The 19,733-nt window shown below is 43.6% G+C and overlaps 1 protein-coding gene across 1 annotated transcript in view; it reads right to left on the bottom strand.

The window, feature by feature from the left end:
- The window catches only part of st3gal4 (ST3 beta-galactoside alpha-2,3-sialyltransferase 4), a 91,901-nt gene that overhangs the window by 17,446 nt on the left and 54,722 nt on the right, over positions 1-19,733 (bottom strand). Inside the window, exons 6-10 of the mRNA XM_084329004.1 lie at positions 16,169-16,266; positions 15,324-15,387; positions 13,039-13,134; positions 7,928-8,117; positions 6,594-6,731 (exon numbers count right to left, since the gene is read on the bottom strand). Coding sequence (XP_084185130.1) covers positions 6,594-6,731; positions 7,928-8,117; positions 13,039-13,134; positions 15,324-15,387; positions 16,169-16,266 — 586 coding nt within the window. The remainder of the gene's footprint in view (positions 1-6,593; positions 6,732-7,927; positions 8,118-13,038; positions 13,135-15,323; positions 15,388-16,168; positions 16,267-19,733) is intronic.

Raw genomic sequence — 19,733 nt, 5'->3', positions numbered from 1 at the left:
GGCTAGCCTATAGCTAACGTCGGGACCACACCAATGTTACAGATAGCTAGCCTAAGGGCGGTTAGGTGGCGTAGCGGAGATTGCGTTCGTCACCAACCCCGGAGCTGTGAGCTGGATTCGCCTGTTCGAATCCGGCTCACAGCTCCGGGGTTGTCACCAGTTTGGCTGGCCGTTCACACTAATACAATTGGCTGTATTAGAGGGTGTGAGAAGCTGGCGGGGTGGGTCCGGGTCGTTGTAAACAGCGACTCCTACAGTTCGGTCGGGGTGCCTGCTAAGCGTGGATAGGACCTAAGTGGGATAGTGTGATCCTTCCACACGCTACGCCCTCTCAGTGAGGATCCGCGCTGCCAGGTGAAAAGAAGCGGTTGATTGGCTGGACGTGTGTCGGAGGAAGCACGTGATAGCCTCCACTCTCCAAGATGATCTGACTGTGGGGGGTAAGTGCGCAGCGACCAGGAAGGGGATTGGGAATTGGCATACGACTAACATTGGGATGGGAGAAAAATCTGAGGAAAATGGAGGGGGAAAAAGATACAAAAAAAAACAAAAAAAAACAGATAGCTAGCCTATAGCTAACGTCGGGACCACACCAACACCACAGATAGCCAGCCCTGTTGAAAACATCAATAAAGTAAATTTGAGTCGCCACGGCGATATGTTGGTGTCTTGTCCCTCGTCCCGTAATGAATTCCTGGCCCTAATCACGTTAAAGGAAGAAGCCGGACTCCATTTCTCTGTAGGCTACTGGCCAACAGTTGTCCCCATTCTAAACAGGCCTTGTGCGCATGGAGCTAAACTTCAATACGACAGTCCTGTTGCCTTGGTAACACGTGAGAGTCTTTTCCCTGTACGTTCATGCGATTACAGCGGCAGGGATTCATCACAGGATGAGAGATAAAACACTACCCACGCAGTGCCCATGCCTGGTGAGTCAGATTCACTTTATCGACGACCATTCTGGCCCCGGGAAGCTATTTGTTTGCTTCTCTGTGTGCCACTCTCGGACCCAATGAAGAGCTGGCTGGCGTATTGTTCCATCATGGGTTAATACAGTATTGTTCCATGGGTTAATACAGGCGTATTGTTCCAGGGGTTAATACAGGCGTATTGTTCCAGGGGTTAATACAGGCGTATTGTTCCAGGGGTTAATACAGGCGTATTGTTCCAGGGGTTAATACAGGCGTATTGTTCCAGGGGTTAATACAGGCGTATTGTTCCAGGGGTTAATACAGGCGTATTGTTCCAGGGGTTAATACAGGCGTATTGTTCCAGGGGTTGTTAATACAGGCGTATTGTTCCAGGGGTTAATACAGGCGTATTGTTCCAGGGGTTAATACAGGCGTATTGTTCCAGGGGTTAATACAGGCGTATTGTTCCATGGGTTAATACAGGCGTATTGTTCCAGGGGTTAATACAGGCGTATTGTTCCAGGGGTTAATACAGGCGTATTGTTCCATGGGTAATACAAGCGTATTGTTCAGGGGTTAATACAGGCATATTGTTCCAGGGGTTAATACAGGCGTATTGTTCCAGGGGTTAATACAGGCGTATTGTTCCAGGGGTTAATACAGGCGTATTGTTCCAGGGGTTAATACAGGTTTGGCGAGGGGGAGCTGAAGAGGGACGACCCGCTCAGAGTCTCTCAGACTCCTGTTGGAATGTGGTCGAGTTGAGTCTATCCAGTCAGCCATAGGGAAAGAGAGAAGGAGACAGTGAGGGAGGAGGAGGAGGAGAGGGTTAGAGAGAGACATAATATAAAGGAGGAGACATGAAGAGGAGATACAGACAGGAGGAGGAGGAGGAGGAGAAGGAGGAGGAGGAGGAGGAGGAGAGGGTTAGAGAGAGACATAATATAAAGGAGGAGACATGAAGAGGAGATACAGACAGGAGGAGGAGGAGGAGGAGGAGGAGGAGGAGGAGGAGGAGGAGAGGGTTAGAGAGAGACATAATATAAAGGAGGAGACATGAAGAGGAGATACAGACAGGAGGAGGAGGAGGAGGAGGAGGAGGAGGAGGAGGAGGAGGAGGAGGAGAGGGTTAGAGAGAGACATAATATAAAGGAGGAGACATGAAGAGGAGATACAGACAGGAGGAGGAGGAGGAGGAGGAGGAGGAGGAGGAGGAGAGGGTTAGAGAGAGACATAATATAAAGGAGGAGCCATGAAGATGAGACATACAGGAGGAGGAGGAGGAGGAGGAGGAGGAGGAGGAGGAGGAGGAGGAGGAGGAGGAGGAGAGGGTTAGAGAGAGAGATGTAATATAAAGAAGGAGACATGAAGAGGAGACATACAGGAGGAGGAGGAGAGGAGAGGGTTAGAAAGAGACATAATATAAAGGAGGAGACATGAAGAGGAGATACAGACAGGAGGAGGAGGAGGAGGAGGAGGAGGAGGAGGAGAGGGTTAGAGAGAGAGAGATGTAATATAAAGGAGGAGACATGAAGAGGAGACAGACAGGAGGAGGAGGAGGAGGAGGAGGAGGAGGAGGAGAGGGTTAGAGAGAGACATAATATAACGGAGGAGACATGAAGAGGAGACATACAGGAGGAGGAGGAGGAGAGGGTTAGAGAGAGACATAATATAACGGAGGAGACATGAAGAGGAGACATACAGGAGGAGGAGGAGGAGAGGGTTAGAGAGAGACGTAATATAAAGGAGGAGACATAAAGATGAGACATACAGGAGGAGGAGGAGAAGGAGGAGGAGCAGAGGGTAAGAGAGAGACGTAATATAAAGGAGGAGACAGGAAAGAAGAGACAGACGACAGAGGAGGAGGAGGAGAGGGAGGAGGGGGTAAATACAGAAGGACGAGGAGACGTGGCGAGACAGAGGAACAACAGACGAGCTATAGACACAGACAGAAACACAAACACAGAAGTAAGGCCGCTCAAAATCCCCTCGCGCTCTGTGCACAGATGTAAATACGCTTTGGTCTTTAATAAGCACTTGATGTCGGGAGGCCTCGCACATGACTTGCATTCATTTGCAGAGGGACAGTAATGTGTGAGACTTAAGTCCATACAATCTATTATTTTATCAGTCAACAGGAATGTCAGTCGGCCGTGGCTATTAGTGGACTAAGAGTTTCTTTAGTCCAGGGAAGCTCAACAAAGGAGGCATACTGTATAAGTACTGTATATGTCTGTATATGTCTGACCACTAAGTGTGTCTGACTCTTCCACCAAACCTGCACAGACTACAACGTATGACGTATATCATGCCAGTTAGGGTACCTTGTGTATACTGTTTACTTTTACTCATAGTATATATTCAGATTCTAATTCTATATTGCCGATATTTATTTTAACATAACTGATAGGGCATACAGACCCTCATCTGCACCTTTGATTACACTTATATTCAGCGTTAATTATATTGCTTATACTGCTTTTCTATTTTAGATCTAATATTCACATCCTATATTTATGTCTTTCTACTATTACCCTTATCTTATCTAGCTCATCTTATCTTAAGATGGATGAATTGATGAAAGACAGAGACAGAGAGCCAGAGATAGTGACTGAAAGGAATAATGACCATACATCCAGTCCAACCCATGTGTTCCAGCAAACAGTCTATTTTTCTTCCACCCCTCTCTCTCTCTCTTCCATGAAATCCCTCCATCTTTCCTTCCCTCCATCACCTCAGTGCTGAGCTCATCTGGGCTTCGAGTCCTTGCAGATGGAGCAGAGCAGGCTGGCCCCGCTGACCGCCTGTAGGACCCCTGGCTTCTCGCTGTTCGTTCCTCTCAGCCACCAGCCATGTTGTGTTTGTATTGCGGTCCAAAGAGGAACACTTTGGAGAACAGTGCCTCGTAAGAGGGACAAGAAGAACCAAAACAAGTCTTGGGTCCACGTCAGAGACGACCCCCCGCCCGCCCCAACACACACACACACACACACCAAACACGGAATAAGTCAGCTTGGCAGATGGGATGCACTGGGCCAATACAAACATCACCCTTCCTTCATGACTAATAGCTGGAGTCAAAACGCTGAGTATGCCTCAGCCAACCAGGGAGGTTAGGTCCAATTTGTGAAACAAAAACAGACCGGTTGCATATTCCTAAAATGTGAGGTGTCACGACTTTTTCGCTCTCTCGACTAATTGCCTTGTTTAATTTATATGTTTTATTGTGATGCTTCGTTAGCTTTCACTGCAGTCATTGTTATCAACTTATCATTATCATAATCAACTTCACAGCGAGTGAGAGAGAGAGAGAGAGAGAGAGAGAGAGAGAGAGAGAGAGAGAGAGAGAGAGAGAGAGAGAGAGAGAGAGAGAGAGAGAGAGAGAGAGAGAGAGAGAGAGAGAGAGAGAGAGGAAGAGAGAGAGAGAGAGAGAGAGAGAGAGAGAGAGAGGAAGAGAGAGAGAGAGAGAGAGAGAGAGAGAGAGAGGAGAGAGAGAGAGAGAGAGAGAGAGAGAGAGAGAGAGGAGATCAAGGCCTGACCTCTTCTGAAATTGCAGCTGGTGGTTGAAATGTATACAATATGTTGGCCTCTGTTCAAGAATCAATTACTTCGCAGGGATGTGCCGCGTAGCCGCAAATAAACAGCCGGCTGATCTCTTATCTTGTAATGAGTTCCTTGGATGTGAAGTGGAAATTAATGCCAGTCTTGTTTTGCAGTAATTTGTTCCACGACGCTACTCCTGACCTTCTGTGTTCCAACAGAAAAGCTTCCTACAGTAAAACATTTATATGGTAGCTTTCAGAAACGGATCACTCGAGGAGATGTGGCAAATCAAATGGTGCACCAGGAGGGAGAGGAGGGAGGGAGGGGGGAGAGAGGGAAAGAGGGAAAGAGGGAGGGATGGAGGATGTCATTTATATAATACTGTACAGCTCAGTTTCGATTTGTGAATAATGAACAAATAGTCTGAACACCAGAGAGACGAGACTGAGACAAGATGATAGACAGTGACTAGTGTAACCACTCCCAGGACACTATGACAGTAGGACGGGCCATACTTTTGTGCAAACATGAATTTTAAAGAAATCTTAACATGAGGGGTGTCTAAAATATGTGTTTTTTTGTGGGGAATTCAAATGTGGGATTATTTTTCGGATTGGATAACTCTAACATACATCAATTTGGATTTCAAAATGGCAGATTTTACCATTTTTCACTCCTTGGCCATACATGGATGCCAACATGAATCTGGAGGAAATCCTACCAAGCAAGGTGTCTATATATATAGGTATAGTATTGCATATAGCTATAATATTTAAATAGTTATAGCCCTGCAAACAAGGTGAGCGACTCCCACCGTTTACAGCGCTGGCGGTAGCTACTACAGGATGAGGCTAATGCGTGGCGTCCAATGAGTTAACAACAACTCTTGTTGTTGTGGGAGTATTTCATTTTTAATCTGACATTACAAGAATTTCTTTTATAAAAATGGTTATGATCAGGACTGAAGTTGAATAAAAGATTTATGAAAAAAAAAGTGGAAAAGTATTTCAACATATAATATTTTTATGGCGTTTTTGAAGAGGACAATTTAGTCCCCTAATGGTAAGAGTGTAACACTTTAGTTTTCAGACACAAGGGTTAAATTATTGATTGTCCAGTTTCTTGGCAGCTTTAACATTGGGCTTTTGACAGGGGACGATGATGATGCATGGTAACGTTAGCTATGTTAGCTAGCTAGCATATTTATTTTTATCACTGACTAACCTGGTGGTCCCGTGGTGCAAGAAAACATTTGGTAAATTTGTTGCCACATTTAGCGGCATCTCCTGTACGGGCCTTTCTTTTTTTTTTTCTCTCCCTCTCTGCTCCACCCTTCCTCTTTTTTCCACTGTTGAAACATTTAATTTCCAGTAATTTCCATCTGACTGTTCTGTGAAATACAAGCAGTCAGCAGTATGTATTTTTCTCTCCCTTCCTCTCTGCTCCACCCTTCCTCTTTTTCCACTGTTGAAACATTTCATTTCCAGTAATTTCCATCTGACTGTTCTGTGAAATACAAGCAGTGAGCAGTATGTATTTTTCTCTCCCTCCCTCTCTGCTCCACCCTTCCTCTTTTTTCCACTGTTGAACTGTTGCAACATTTAATTTCCATCTGACTGTTCTGTGAAATACAAGCAGTAAGCAGTATCTATTTTTCTCTCTCTCCCTCTCTGCCCCACCCTTCCTCTTTTTCCACTGTCCATCTTCAAGCGCAGGTTATGCTTGAAATTTTTTGTCTTTCGCTTTGTCTCTCCCTGTCATTCTGCAGAAGTGCCATTTGCCATTCCATTCACCGTCTCCACTGTCAATCAGTTGTATGGCCTGGTCCAAAAACACATCATTTAGACACCTTGCATGTTAAGATTTATTTCAGATGAATTCTGGCACCTGTGTATGGCCAAGGGGTGAAAAATGGTAAAACCGTCCATTTTGAAATCCAAAATGATGTAGGTTAGAGTTATCCGATCCGAAATATAATCGCATATTTGAATACCCCACAAAAAAACACATATTTTAGACACCCCACTCGATTGATTTTCAAAAAGAAAATAAGTATGGCCCGCCCTACTATGACAGTAGTCACGCAGTAGGTTCCAGGAGGCCCACACGGGTTGCCTAGGATAAGAACTGATCTCTCACCAGTTTGCTCTTGGGACGGTTTGGGATCTGGAGCAGCTTTTCTGCTGTATGGTGTAGGAAGTGAGGATCCAGCACTCGGATGTTACTGGTCTTACCCAGCCAGATCTGGGGAGGGGGTTTCCAGAAACCTTTCCTCACCTGGGGCACACACAGAGATACAAACAAATATACAATGGCACAGAAATACAGGTATACACAGAGAGAGAGAGAGAGAGAGAGAGAGAGAGAGAGAGAGAGAGAGAGAGAGAGAGAGAGAGAGAGAGAGAGAGAGAGAGAGAGAGAGAGAGAGAGAGAATAGAACAGTGCTGTACAGTATGTGACTGAGATTGCTATTTTTGGTCAGCAGACAGAGTTCATCAATACAGATTTAGATGTAATTGAGCCTCTGACTCGCTTATTTCTAGGAGCACCCAAATCAATGTGTATTACGAGGTAATGACCCTCCACCTATTAGCACTAAGGAGCCAGGGAGGCCACAAGCTACACAGCCAGACACGTGGGCTGTGGAAACTGCATTTACCTCAAACTGAAGGACTCTGGTGGCAGTGGAGCTGAACGATTTTAGCATTTGTTCCTGCTGTGGATCGCAAGTACCTCTGCAGAAGCTAAGCGCTTTGTGCGTGTATATGAGTGAGTGAGTGAGTGAGTGAGTGAGTGAGTGAGTGAGTGAGTGAGTGAGTGAGTGAGTGAGTGAGTGAGTGAGTGAGTGAGTGAGTGAGTGAGTGAGTGAGTGAGTGAATGCATGAGCCTGAGTAGCCCAAGTACAATGGCAGTGAATTATTCCTCCTGCTAGTGGTGATATCTCCAGACAGGATGCTCTTTACGACGTATGTGTAAAGGTTCCTCAGTCCTGAACTTGATATCTGTGCTGTAGAGTGATGTGTCCATGTCAGCTCCTCTTAAATGTGCCAAGACACTTGAAGTTGCTCCCTCTTTCCACTAGAGCCCAGTTCATCCTCCTGAGTGGGTTGTAGTTTGTCTTCGGTTTCTCCTAATAAATCATCTTTTCATTATCATTCTTTTGTCTAGCTGACACTCAGGAGAGAGCTTATTTTCCAGGTTCTCCACCTCCTCTGGGTAGGCGTGTGTGTGTGTGTGTGTGTGTGTGTGTGTGTGTGTGTGTGTGTGTGTGTGTGTGTGTGTGTGTGTGTGTGTGTGTGTGTGTGTGTGTGTGTGTGTGTGTGTGTGTGTGTGTGTGTGTGTGTGTGTGTGCGTGTGTGTGTGTGTGTGTGTGTGTGTGTGTGTGTGCGTGTGTGTGTGCGTGCGTGTGTGTGTGTGTGTGCGTGTGTGTGTGTGTGTGTGAGTCTGTGTGCATTCTCAGACGTATCCCTTACCCTCTTCTCATTGTAGAGGATCTCTTTGAGCCAGCGCAGGTCATTCTGTTTGAAAGGCACCAGCACCATGAGGGTGGAGGGGTCATTGTGCATGGCAGGGTTATAGGAGGCCGACTCAGGGTAGAACAGCCTCATGGTGGTCTTGTTCCCCACGTCCTCCTCGTAGCCCTTCACCGGTGCATCGTTCATGCTGAAACAGAGACAGGACACCGCGCTAATGAATACATGTTTGTATACACACATCCAGCTACTTACATGGTAGAAAGCTAAAGTCTAGTCTTATAAACCACTGTTCATAAGAATCCTCAAAAGCTAGAATCATAATCATCACAAAAATCGATAATTTCTACCACTCCTACTAGCGACTAAAGGAAAGACATGTTTGCACTCTCATAGCTCTGCAACCATAGTCTTGCTCTGTGGAGCAGTGAGCAGCGCTCCATTGATGCAGCTAGGGGCTGAGTGCCTTGCTCAAGGACACTTCAATCATAAGCACAGAGGATGGGGAAAGGCTGGTCTGATTCACTTCCTCTGCACAGATTTTCCCAGACTCTGCAGGGACCAGCTTATCGCCACTCCCCAAATGTCTGACAGAGGTCAAGGCATATTTTGTTTTCGCCAGGAAGGAAAAGGATTTCAGATTTTAAACAATTAAAATATAGCCATCATTTCCTTTGGTTTGGAAATGGTTTCCTGAATTTCCTCAAGGGGATCAATAAAGGAATATTGTATCTTATATTACATGTGTGTGTGTGTTCAATCTTTAGTCTATTTTGTTATTTAATTGAATGCCATTCTGACTGTTTTGATTTCAGCTTGTAACTGTTGTGAAACCTCTGAAACCAGCGGCTACCAAGTGGGACCACTGACCTTCCAATAGATAAGATGTTAGTGTTTGGGTTCCTTCCTCTATGTACCCTTGAACTAATTCCCTACGCCTCAAAGATGACTTCTAGTCTATTGTGTTGTTGTGAACGCCATTCCGACTGTCCTGAGTTCAACTTGCGACTGTTGTGCGTGTGAAACTTCTGAACAAGCGGCTCGCAAACAGTGACCTTCAAATAGATAAGATGTTAGTGTTTTAGTGTCCTCTCGTAAATGTGAACCCTGTGACCACCAAGATGAGTCACAGCTCCACCTACATAAATGGTAAATGGCTGCATTTATATAGCATTATAATTTGTTCCTCACAACCCATTCACACACCGACAACAGAGGCAACCATGCAAGGTGCCAACCAGCTCATCGGGAGCAATTAGGGGTTAAGTGTCTTGCTCAAGGACACTTCGACGCACTGCCCTGGAGGAGTTGGAATCGAACCGGGAACCTCCAGATTACCAGACGACTGCTCTACCTCTCGAGCCACTGTCACCCCTGACCTACATGTACTGTAGCACCTGCAGCCTCTGTACTGTGTTGTTCAAACCCAGTCAATAGTATTATCTGCAAAGTGGGTGAATTTCATAAAATCATCAAACACAATAGGTGTCGCAGTGTCACACCTCTACCAAGGTGCTCCAATCAAACAAAGCTTCGGTGGTGACAGAAATAGGGAATCCAGCAACACAAATATTAAATACTATGCCCAGGTTGGTGGGAGGGGAGGGGAGGGGAGGTGCACTATGAGCAGGTTGGTGGGAGGGGAGGTGCACTATGAGCAGGTTGGTGGGAGGGGAGGGGAGGTGCATTATGAGCAGGTTGAGGGGAGGGGAGGGGAGGTGCATTATGAGCAGGTTGAGGGGAGGGGAGGGGAGGTGCACTATGAGCAGGTTGGTGGGAGGGGAGGGGAGGGGAGGTGCATTATGAGCAGGTTGGTGGGAGGGGAGGGGAGGGGAGGTGCACTATGAGCAGGTTGGTGGGAGGGGAGGGGAGGTGCATTATGAGCAGGTTGAGGGGAGGGGAGGGGAGGGGAGGTGCACTATGAGCAGGTTGAGGGGAGGGGAGGGGAGGGGAGGTGCACTATGAGCAGGTTGGTGGGAGGGGAGGGGAGGTGCATTATGAGCAGGTTGAGGGGAGGGGAGGGGAGGGGAGGTGCACTATGAGCAGGTTGGTGGGAGGGGAGGGGAGGTGCATTATGAGCAGGTTGGTGGGAGGGGAGGGGAGGTGCATTATGAGCAGGTTGAGGGGAGGGGAGGGGAGGTGCACTATGAGCAGGTTGGTGGGAGGGGAGGGGAGGGGAGGTGCATTATGAGCAGGTTGAGGGGAGGGGAGGGGAGGTGCACTATGAGCAGGTTGGTGGGAGGGGAGGGGAGGTGCACTATGAGCAGGTTGAGGGGAGGGGAGGGGAGGTGCATTATGAGCAGGTTGAGGGGAGGGGAGGGGAGGTGCATTATGAGCAGGTTGAGGGGAGGGGAGGGGAGGTGCACTATGAGCAGGTTGGTGGGAGGGGAGGTGCATTATGAGCAGGTTGAGGGGAGGGGAGGGGAGGGGAGGTGCATTATGAGCAGGTTGAGGGGAGGGGAGGGGAGGGGAGGTGCACTATGACCAGGCCAAACTCAGGCTGTTTGAAAGACACTTATAAAACTCCTAAAACGCGTGTGTTTACTCCAAGGCTATAAATCAGATGTGAGTGTTCTTGTCTCTGGGGAAACTAACCCCCCTGTTCCTTCAGCCTGGGCCCGGCTGCTTGCTAATTGCTGGGAGGAGGGCTCTATGACAGGGTCATACGGTCACTTAATCTGATACTGGTCCTCATTACTGCACAGCATGCTGACTGTCTTATTTCTTCTCTGACCAGGGAACACATCCCTCTAACAAGTAATACACCTCCGCTAACACGGAGTCTCTGCCTTGTTGACTTGGCGATGGCAGACGGCCATAGTATGGTAGCGGTAATGATACTGGAATCCTACTGTAAAATGAGGGAAACTCACTGTCCGTCTGCATACATTTTCTGAAATTGCACATGGGCATTGAGCATTGGCCTAGACAGGGACCGACGGAGCAGATTTTTTCCATTTCCCCAAATTTAAGCTGTTTATGAGAACTTCTGGCATATCTGGCAACGCAGTTGTGGTGCACGCATCCCCGGAAGTCTGCAGCGCGTAGTTGTGTGCTATACATTCCAAAAGTGTGTTATATGTTATGGGGGTTGTGCATCCCAAAGTGTTATAACGTTAGTGTACTACCTACAGAAACCTAGAGAAGTCATCCACATATTTATGATGATCAAGTTCAAGTTTTGTTTTATTTGTCACATATAATAAGGTACATGTACATTACAGTGAAATGCTTGGTTCTGTATGAGCCCCCTTAGATTGTGCTTCATACAGTAAAAAAGTTAAAAGAATAAAGGTCAAACACTATACAAAATATACAATATACAGTATACATAATAAAGTAAAACCTAAAGTACAAATTAAGTACAAATGCTAACTTTTTAAAATGCAAAAATGCACAAAATGAGGTAGGGACTGTTGCTATATAGCATGCTAACTACATAAATAGTAGCCCAGTCATCCAGATATGACAATATAATTTTGTCATACAAGCATTTCAATAAAAGTTAAAACTATTTTTATTCCAGTAACTTCAATTAAATGATGTACTGAAGTGGGTTTTGAAGTTATTTAGTAGCCTACATAATCAGGAATAAAAGTAATTATAATATTGCTTTATACTTAAAGGACATAACACAAAATTGACAGGTATGCATATGCATATCTGTGCATTTTTCATTATATGCAGAATAAAACAATGGATGATAACGTTATATGTATATTTTTAACAAATTATACTTAGGCAGATATCTGGAAAGTCTGCGCGTTGTGGCGTGCACATCCCCAAGTATGGACTAGTACTTTCAGAATTTTCATTTAGCTTTTGCCTGTATGTGTATGTACGTAAGTGTTAAGGGGCACTTCACCAAAACAATGGTGATTTATTTTGTGCATAATCTCACACACTTCCAAAAACAATCTAACATGGCCACCAGGAACGTCATCAGGAACATTGGATCCTTGTGTTGTGTTAATTACAGCTCCATGAAATGATGTTGATGAAAAAATTACAATACTGTACCTTGTCTTATAGGGACTGCTACCTGTAATTGACACGGACAAGGATCCAATGTCCCCCCCGATGTCATCACCGGTGTTCCTATTCAAACTCATTTACTCTCAATAACCGTCAAACTAAATGAATGTGTGCAAAACTGTTGAGAGTTTATCGGATGTGTGTGAGATTATATGCAAAATAAATCAGCATTTAAAGTGCCTCTAGATGAAGCAGCACCTCATACACTATGTTCAGTTTCTGACATGGTGGAAAGCATTTACAATCTATCACATTAAGGTTCTCTCCAGGATCGCAGATGGTTTATTGAACCGGTTTACTGTGTCACAATAATGGATCAGGGATCAGAGACACGGCACCGTTCAGCACTACATCGGTCCAAGAGATTAAGCTGAGGTGACGCATTGTGTGGCAGTGGTTCAAGGGAGAGATGAGTCCTCAGCAGTAGACTGTGTACACTTTAAATGCCTGGAACTACTGAGAGGTGAACGTCTGTCTGACAGGTGTGACGCTGCATTCGGCTAACAAACCGGGACAACCCGTACGAAAAAAGTATCATGGTAGTATGATGGTCATTTCAGTTTTTACCATGGTACATTTGCACCTTACCCTAAGTTTTGTACCTCATTTCTGCATTGTACCTCACTGTTACCCATTTTACTCTGTATTGTATATATGTATATTGAACATTCCTTTACTTACTTTTACCTACTTCTGAATTACTTTTTTATTAACTTTTTTTATTATATATTTTTTTTTACTGTATGAAGCACACTCTCATTGTAAAGTATTCTGTATTTTATTGTGACAAATAATAAACAAACTTGAACTTGAACTTGAACTACAGGCCATTGTACGAATAATTGACCATGGTACTACTATGGTAAAAGTTACAGTATAATCAAATTGCAACCATGATACCGAAGGTAATATTTCTCCTCATATTAGCATATTTTGGTAAAATAATTATGGAAATACCATTATACCTTTTGGGAAATACCATTTATACCTTTTTGGAAATACCATTATACCCTTTAGAAATACCACAGTACTTGAGGGGAAATGGAGTTTCATGTGGAACTATTCTCCATGCTTACCGGATGACCACGTCGTAATTGTTGATGACACCCCCCAAAGACGTGTTTTTAATGGCAAAGCCATTCCCTATGACTACACAGGTTCTGCATTCAAGGCTATGGAGAAACAGACACACACAAACAAACAAACAAACAAACAAACACACAGACACACACTTAGAAATGTCTTTGATAGGTCTGGTCCATGCTATCCCCTATCCCTCTATTCTGTAGAGATTGAATGCTCTGTGTACGACATACAGTGAAGTATGATACGACAGAATATCATCTCTAAAGTAAAATACCAGTTCATGAATGTTGTTTATTTAGCATTATTAGCTATCCTAGGCTATTGACCATGTTTCTACCCAATACTATACATCCAATACTATACCACAAAAGGGGCTATTTGTAAGATTTTGAGTCATTTGGAATGAGGACCATATTGAACCACATACAAATTACATAGGATAAAAAGAATATTGCAGAATAAGCAGGTAATTTAATGGTCTAAATATTGTCTTCACTTTGACAGGCTGGCCACGAGGACCATTTAAACTCAATTAATTAATTAAAAAAAAATTCAATATCAAATCTAAATAATAAATAAATAAATAATAGGGGGGGGGGGGGGGATTATAAACTAAGCTTCTTACTGAAATGTATTATTGTGTACTAATACTAGGCTACTATGCCTATGGGTCCTGTCCGGGGTCCCAAGCAAAACCCTGGACAGGCTCCAGTATGTTCAAAATTCAGCTGCCAGGGTTCTAACCCGCACCAAACCCTGGCAGCACATCACTCCCACCCTCATCCACCTCCACTGGCTCCCCATCAAATCCTGCATCACCTACAAAACCCTCCTGCTCACCTACAAATCCCTTCACGCTCTGGCACCTCAGTACCTCCTCCACCCCTACACTCAGTCACGGTCCCTACGATCCACGGACACTGGTCAGCTCTCCATCCCCCGAACCAGACTGCGGACCTTCGGGGACAGAGCTTTCAGTGTGGCAGCTCCCACCCTCTGGAACTCCCTCCCCGCAGAACTCCGCACCGCCCCAACTCTGGACTCATTCAAAAAACTGCTCAAAACCCACCTCTTCAACTCGGCCTTTAACCCCTAATTTCTCACTTTATATGTATATGTTGTGTCTGTCCACTATGTTTGTTACTTTGTTATTTTTTTCCCCTATGTAAAGCGACCTTGGGTCTCTTGAAAGGCGCTATATAAAATGAAGCTATTATTAGTATTATTATTACACTACACTATGCTAATATGTCTATACTACTATGCACTTAGAATGTAGCACAAGTTTGACACTGCTAGCCGCCAGAGGTATACCCCTCCTGCTGAATTGTTGTACACAATTTCACTTTGGATAAACCCGTCAGAAAAAATAACTAAATTGTAATTTTGGCACCTGTTGGCCACAGGTGGTACTGCCTCTGTGCTTACAATATATATATATATATTTGTTTACTGTTGCATCTGTGTACTTTCTTTTTTTTATATGCAGATTTTCTGCAGAGTGAATTCTTGTTTTTTTGTGGTCAATGGCTGAATATTTGTTTTCCACCAAAAACACCCAGGGCTAGAATAAAAAAGAATGGATTGCACGGTGCTAGTTGCACCCTACTTACAATTCATTATTACCCATTCTGCAATCTGTTAATACAATTTTCAATCAATCTGATTGAAACTTTTATTAACAGATTGCAGAATGGGTACAATACAGTAATGCTCAATACACACAATTGTTAAGGGGATGCAGACCAGAGAAAGACTTTCGTCTTGTTTACACCAGGGTCCCCCATTTTCAATTTATAATGAATTGTAAGTAGGGTGCAACTAGCACCGTGCAATCCATTCTTTGTGGATCTAGCCCCCAGTGTCAAAGAAACAAGCCTGTCTTGTTCGTTCTAGGCATACATCCGGTAGAGCGAGACAACTGACCAAGCTGGTCTCACCAGACCATTTGAGGCTATAGCAGCGAAAGTTAGTGATGTGTTGAAATGCCGGTGGTCTCAGTTTGTTCTGTACACACTGCAGAACTTAATTAATAATTAATTGATAGAAAAACGACACACTGTCACTTTAAATGACGTGCTTATTCCATGAATTGTGTAGTCTATGTGGTTGAGTCTACACGGCCCTCGTTCCAAATGACCCAACATATTACAATAATAACCTTTTAAACAAGGACGTTTTCATTCGGCAAACATTTAACTATAACAAAAAAGGGGTGTAAGCAAAAAAATAAAAATAAAAAATGCCAAGTTGGCTAGAGTATACTCACACTTACTTTTCAATGCTGTCTGGCATTTTATTGTTGGCAATAATGGCTAGAACCTTCAGTAGCAGTAGCTCTGGGGAAGAAAGAGAGAGGAAGAGAGAGAAAGAGAGGGAGTCGTTTTCAGAAAAGCTTTGACTGTTTGGAAAATGTTAGAAATTGTAAATGACACAAGATATAACCATTTGTAATATGCGTCATTAGGACCAATTACATTTCCAGTGGCTATAAATTCCACATTACCTCATAAATCTTACATAACAGCTACACCAATAATGACATGATAATAGGAGTGCAGCAATTCTCTAAATCCACAACTTGACTTTCAGTTATGTCACAATTAAATATAACCCCGCCCCCATATGCAGCCTTACTGTTGAGCCAGGGTAGTGCTGAATCCCTAAATGCACAATTTGATTTGACTTTCAATTTTAAGGCCCTGTTACTACTGTAGTTTTCAACCCCACAAAAAGGGGGGTTTTGTCCAAGGAAATGTCCAGGGTTGAGTTTAGTCTAAAAGCATAAAAGTGTTCCTTCATCCCATTCATAGCATATGATTTAGCACATCTGTAACATATTTATGATTACATGTGACATCTACAGAAAATAGGAAGGCTATTGTATGTATTTATATAATATTAATAGCGGGCCTTGTGTTATTCATTTAGTTGAATGAAGAACTTGTGTTTTGATGTTCTAAGCATTCATAAGTAATAAGTAAGTAATTCATATTTCAATAATTCCCCCATCATACCAAGGCCCCCTTAGAAGGTCCCTTAGGCCACATTAAAGAGCCACTGCTGTAGCTAAGTGAATAAAAAGGAGGACAATGTGTGGAGGATGAGGCAGCCACGTACCACTGCCCTTAATACCATAGGGTAATGCCAGCTTTGACAGATGCTCTCGCCAGAAGAAATCCTCCAGTTTCAGGAAGAGCTTTGTTTGTCTGCTAATGCTGCGAGAAGAGGAAACAGAAGGATTAGCAACACACAACACAGTAGGCTGCAGCACAAAGGACTATAAATGCATCATATATTACAACACGTGTTGAGGCCAAGAGGAAGATGTACTGTACAAGGATAAGTGAATGTGGGGGAAGATAAAGAGGATAAAGAAACTCTCAGAGAACCGCGGGATCGGCTTGCGGTCGCTCCCGGACAACGTTACTGTCTTTCAGAGGCTGTAGTGGGCTCGGTGTTTAATCTAGAGTGAAGACACTGGTTCATTATCATATGAAACTAGATGACCATGGGAATCCATGGGTACCATGCATGTTATGCTAGCTTGTCTGGGGTTAATTAATGCTCCAAATGTAGGCTAGATTTTGCAGAGGGGAAACATTTCAGGGTCCTTTGACTTCTCACCTCAAGATAATGGAATGAAAATAGGTTGTTCTATGGATATGGTTGTTCCTTTTACAGACATGCCCACTTTATGCTAATCCCATGCAGTGTTGGGCAGAAACCATGCAGCTTTTTTGCATTCAGTACAAATGTGTTATTTTCGCCTATTCTAAAATGTTTGTATTTGATCATTTCTGCATACCGGGGTCCCTAAACAGTAAATTGGATATGACTGGAAAGCTGAGACTCTTCTGTATTCATCTGTATTGTTGATGTCCATCCCCATAGTAGCCAATTCATTGTAGTGAGACTGTATTTACTGTATAAAATGACCTATTGTGACCTCTAGGGCAGTGGTTTTCCAGTGAGACATGGAATTTTAGACCAATAACTTTTTATATATATACAGTATGGGCTTAAATCAAATCAAATCAAATCAAATGTATTTGTAAGGCCCGACAACACACAGTAATGTCCCCATGGGCCGGACACGTCTTCTTTAAACAAGTCAAGAAGAAACATCACAATAAATCAAGAACAAAACAAAAACACCATGAAGTCCAATTTTTTTTTTTATATATATTAAATAAATGAATGCAACATTCCCAGACATACCCCACGCGAAGGTAAGGAAAAACTCACTAAAACCTAGCAATAGGAAAAACTGCACCACAGGCAATGTGGAGGAGAGAAACCTTAGAAGGGCCATTCAAGGGGGGATCTCCCTTCTTAGATGTCGGTGATAGTAGTGTTGCAATAAAACAGGCGAGACAATTGGTAAGCATGCACACATATGTGTAATGAAACACAGATTTCATAAAAATGATTTCTAAATGACATACATTTCCATTCAACATATTTTGTGTCAGAACTCCCTTATTCATAACTAGTAGGAAATATATTTGATAAACATCCATATATGAATGAACACGCCACTTGTTTAATCAGATGCATATTACTTCCACATAGAAGTAATTATTGTTCTTGACATTGACACTGTTTTCTCATCTATGTTTCAGAAATCTCTGATTGCACATCAACAAGGCATATAGTTTTCTTACTGAATCAGTCATAGGCCTTGATATCATAGGAAAAAAAATATTTCAGAAAATCTCCATAATTGATTACTGTGACTGTAAGTCGGTGTGCCTAGAGATTCTGGTTTGACTATTGGTGTGCCTTGGGCCGAGAAAGGTTGGGAACCACTGCTCCAGGGTAATCACAGCCTCGTGAAACTTTACAACCACAAACCAGAGACCAAGAGCATTCCAAGGGTATACTGACTAGGGGGGGTTCCTGAGCAAGTTCCAGTACAGACGTGCTTGTCATCCAATCGCAAAAAAATTCACTTCTTACAGAAAAAGGATGATCACTGGATAGTTCTTGATGTTGTCTGTTCTGTTTTGGAACATTCTAGAAAATATTAAAAGAAAACGCCAACATTTTGGGAAACCCTAGCTAATGAATGGAAGCGGACATGACCGGTTAGCCTTCGGGAGAGGTGTTAGTTGGACAATGCCTAGGCTAACCGTCATGTCTGCTTCCATTCATTGTGCTAAGCTAGGCTAACATGCAGCCAGATAGCTTTCTACTGAATTCACAGAGAGGAAACTGGTATCTATCTTCTTGTCTCTCTCTAGAGAAGACGGTAAGCTAATTTCCCAAAATGTTGGCGTGTTCCTTTAAGTTTGTACAGATTTCCATTTCCAAATGTCCAAAGTATTTGATACCACACATTTTTCTATGGTGTTCCCCAAGGTATTGGTGTCTCTGTGTGGTATTTTGGAGGGATTTGACCATGTTGATCAATTCTAGAGTGGTCAGAAATGGTTTAATTTTGCACCAAATCTGTGTAATAAATGGTATCAACCGAATAATTGCTGCAACAACTTAAGAGATATAAGTGAGCATGGGAATGGTCATCATATACTTCAATCATATGTGCTAAGCCCTTATACACTCTAAAGTTTGAATGGGCGCATAACCAAAACACAATGTTTATTACAGATGTGCAAATGTTGTCCTAATTATCAGTAGCCCCATTATATATTTGTGTTCTTTCATTTGGGCCAGTTTTGGAGTTCTCTGATTCTTCTCGTAGACTGGAAGGTTAAACACCAAAATGCAACAGGGAGTGGTTATTTACTGTAATATTGAATTATGCCAATAGGGGTTATTACACTGGGGCATCAGCATGCACTGTATGGCTGATATTCAGGTTATGCCCAAGCCTAGGTAAAACCAAACAAAGGCAGTATGCTATACTACAGTATATGTACTGCCAACATGTATACAATGCCAAAAGGTCTGCTATACTATATGTACTGCCAACGTGTATACAATGCCAAAAGGTCCACCATACACCATGGAACACTGTTGGATATTGTCCGGCACAGCCCAGGCGTTTCAATCGTTAAAACGCCCCAGGATCTACCAAGCCAGGTAAACTGGGACTCATTATACGCCAACCTGAGTTCAATTACTTAATTTCCCTTCCAATACAGTAGCCTAATGTGTTTACGTGATGTCATTCAACAACTATTCCCCTTAATAAAAAATCTACAATTTTTTCCTTTTACTACTGAAAGCGAGGGAAAAGAAAACAATAACACTCACAGACAGACCCAGAGACAAACTTGCGGCGTAATAAAACGTAGGTGAAAACATGGCAATGTCTGTCTCACGGTCTGCCTCTCGCTCACTGGTTGGAATCCAGCTAGTGCACCGCCCCAGACTCCAGCTGTTTATGACCTACTGAGTTTGACTGTAAGTCCTTCAGACATTTATTACAGCCATGTGCCAGATAGCTCTCTGCAAGAGACCCGGCTTCATCGTTGGGGGGTCCTCTAATTAAGGGATCACTTTGATCGCTTGGAAGGCCTCCGAGAGGCTGTTATAATGAGGAACGTATCTGATGTGAATATGAAATATTAATTGACCTTCTCGTTTTCACGGCCATGCATGTGAATTGCCTTTCTTCAGGGGGGGGGGGGGGTAAATAAAACTGGATTTGCCGAAAGTGACAGGATTATGAATCTATGTCTGCCGCAGGCGGCTGGGAAGGTCTAGTGGCTTAGAG

This window comes from Notolepis coatsorum, assembly GCF_963971535.1.
Source record: "Notolepis coatsorum genome assembly, chromosome: 1".
NCBI lineage: Eukaryota > Metazoa > Chordata > Actinopteri > Aulopiformes > Paralepididae > Notolepis > Notolepis coatsorum.
Note: the sequence above shows the minus strand (reverse complement) of the source record. Positions and strands in the feature narration are given on the sequence as shown.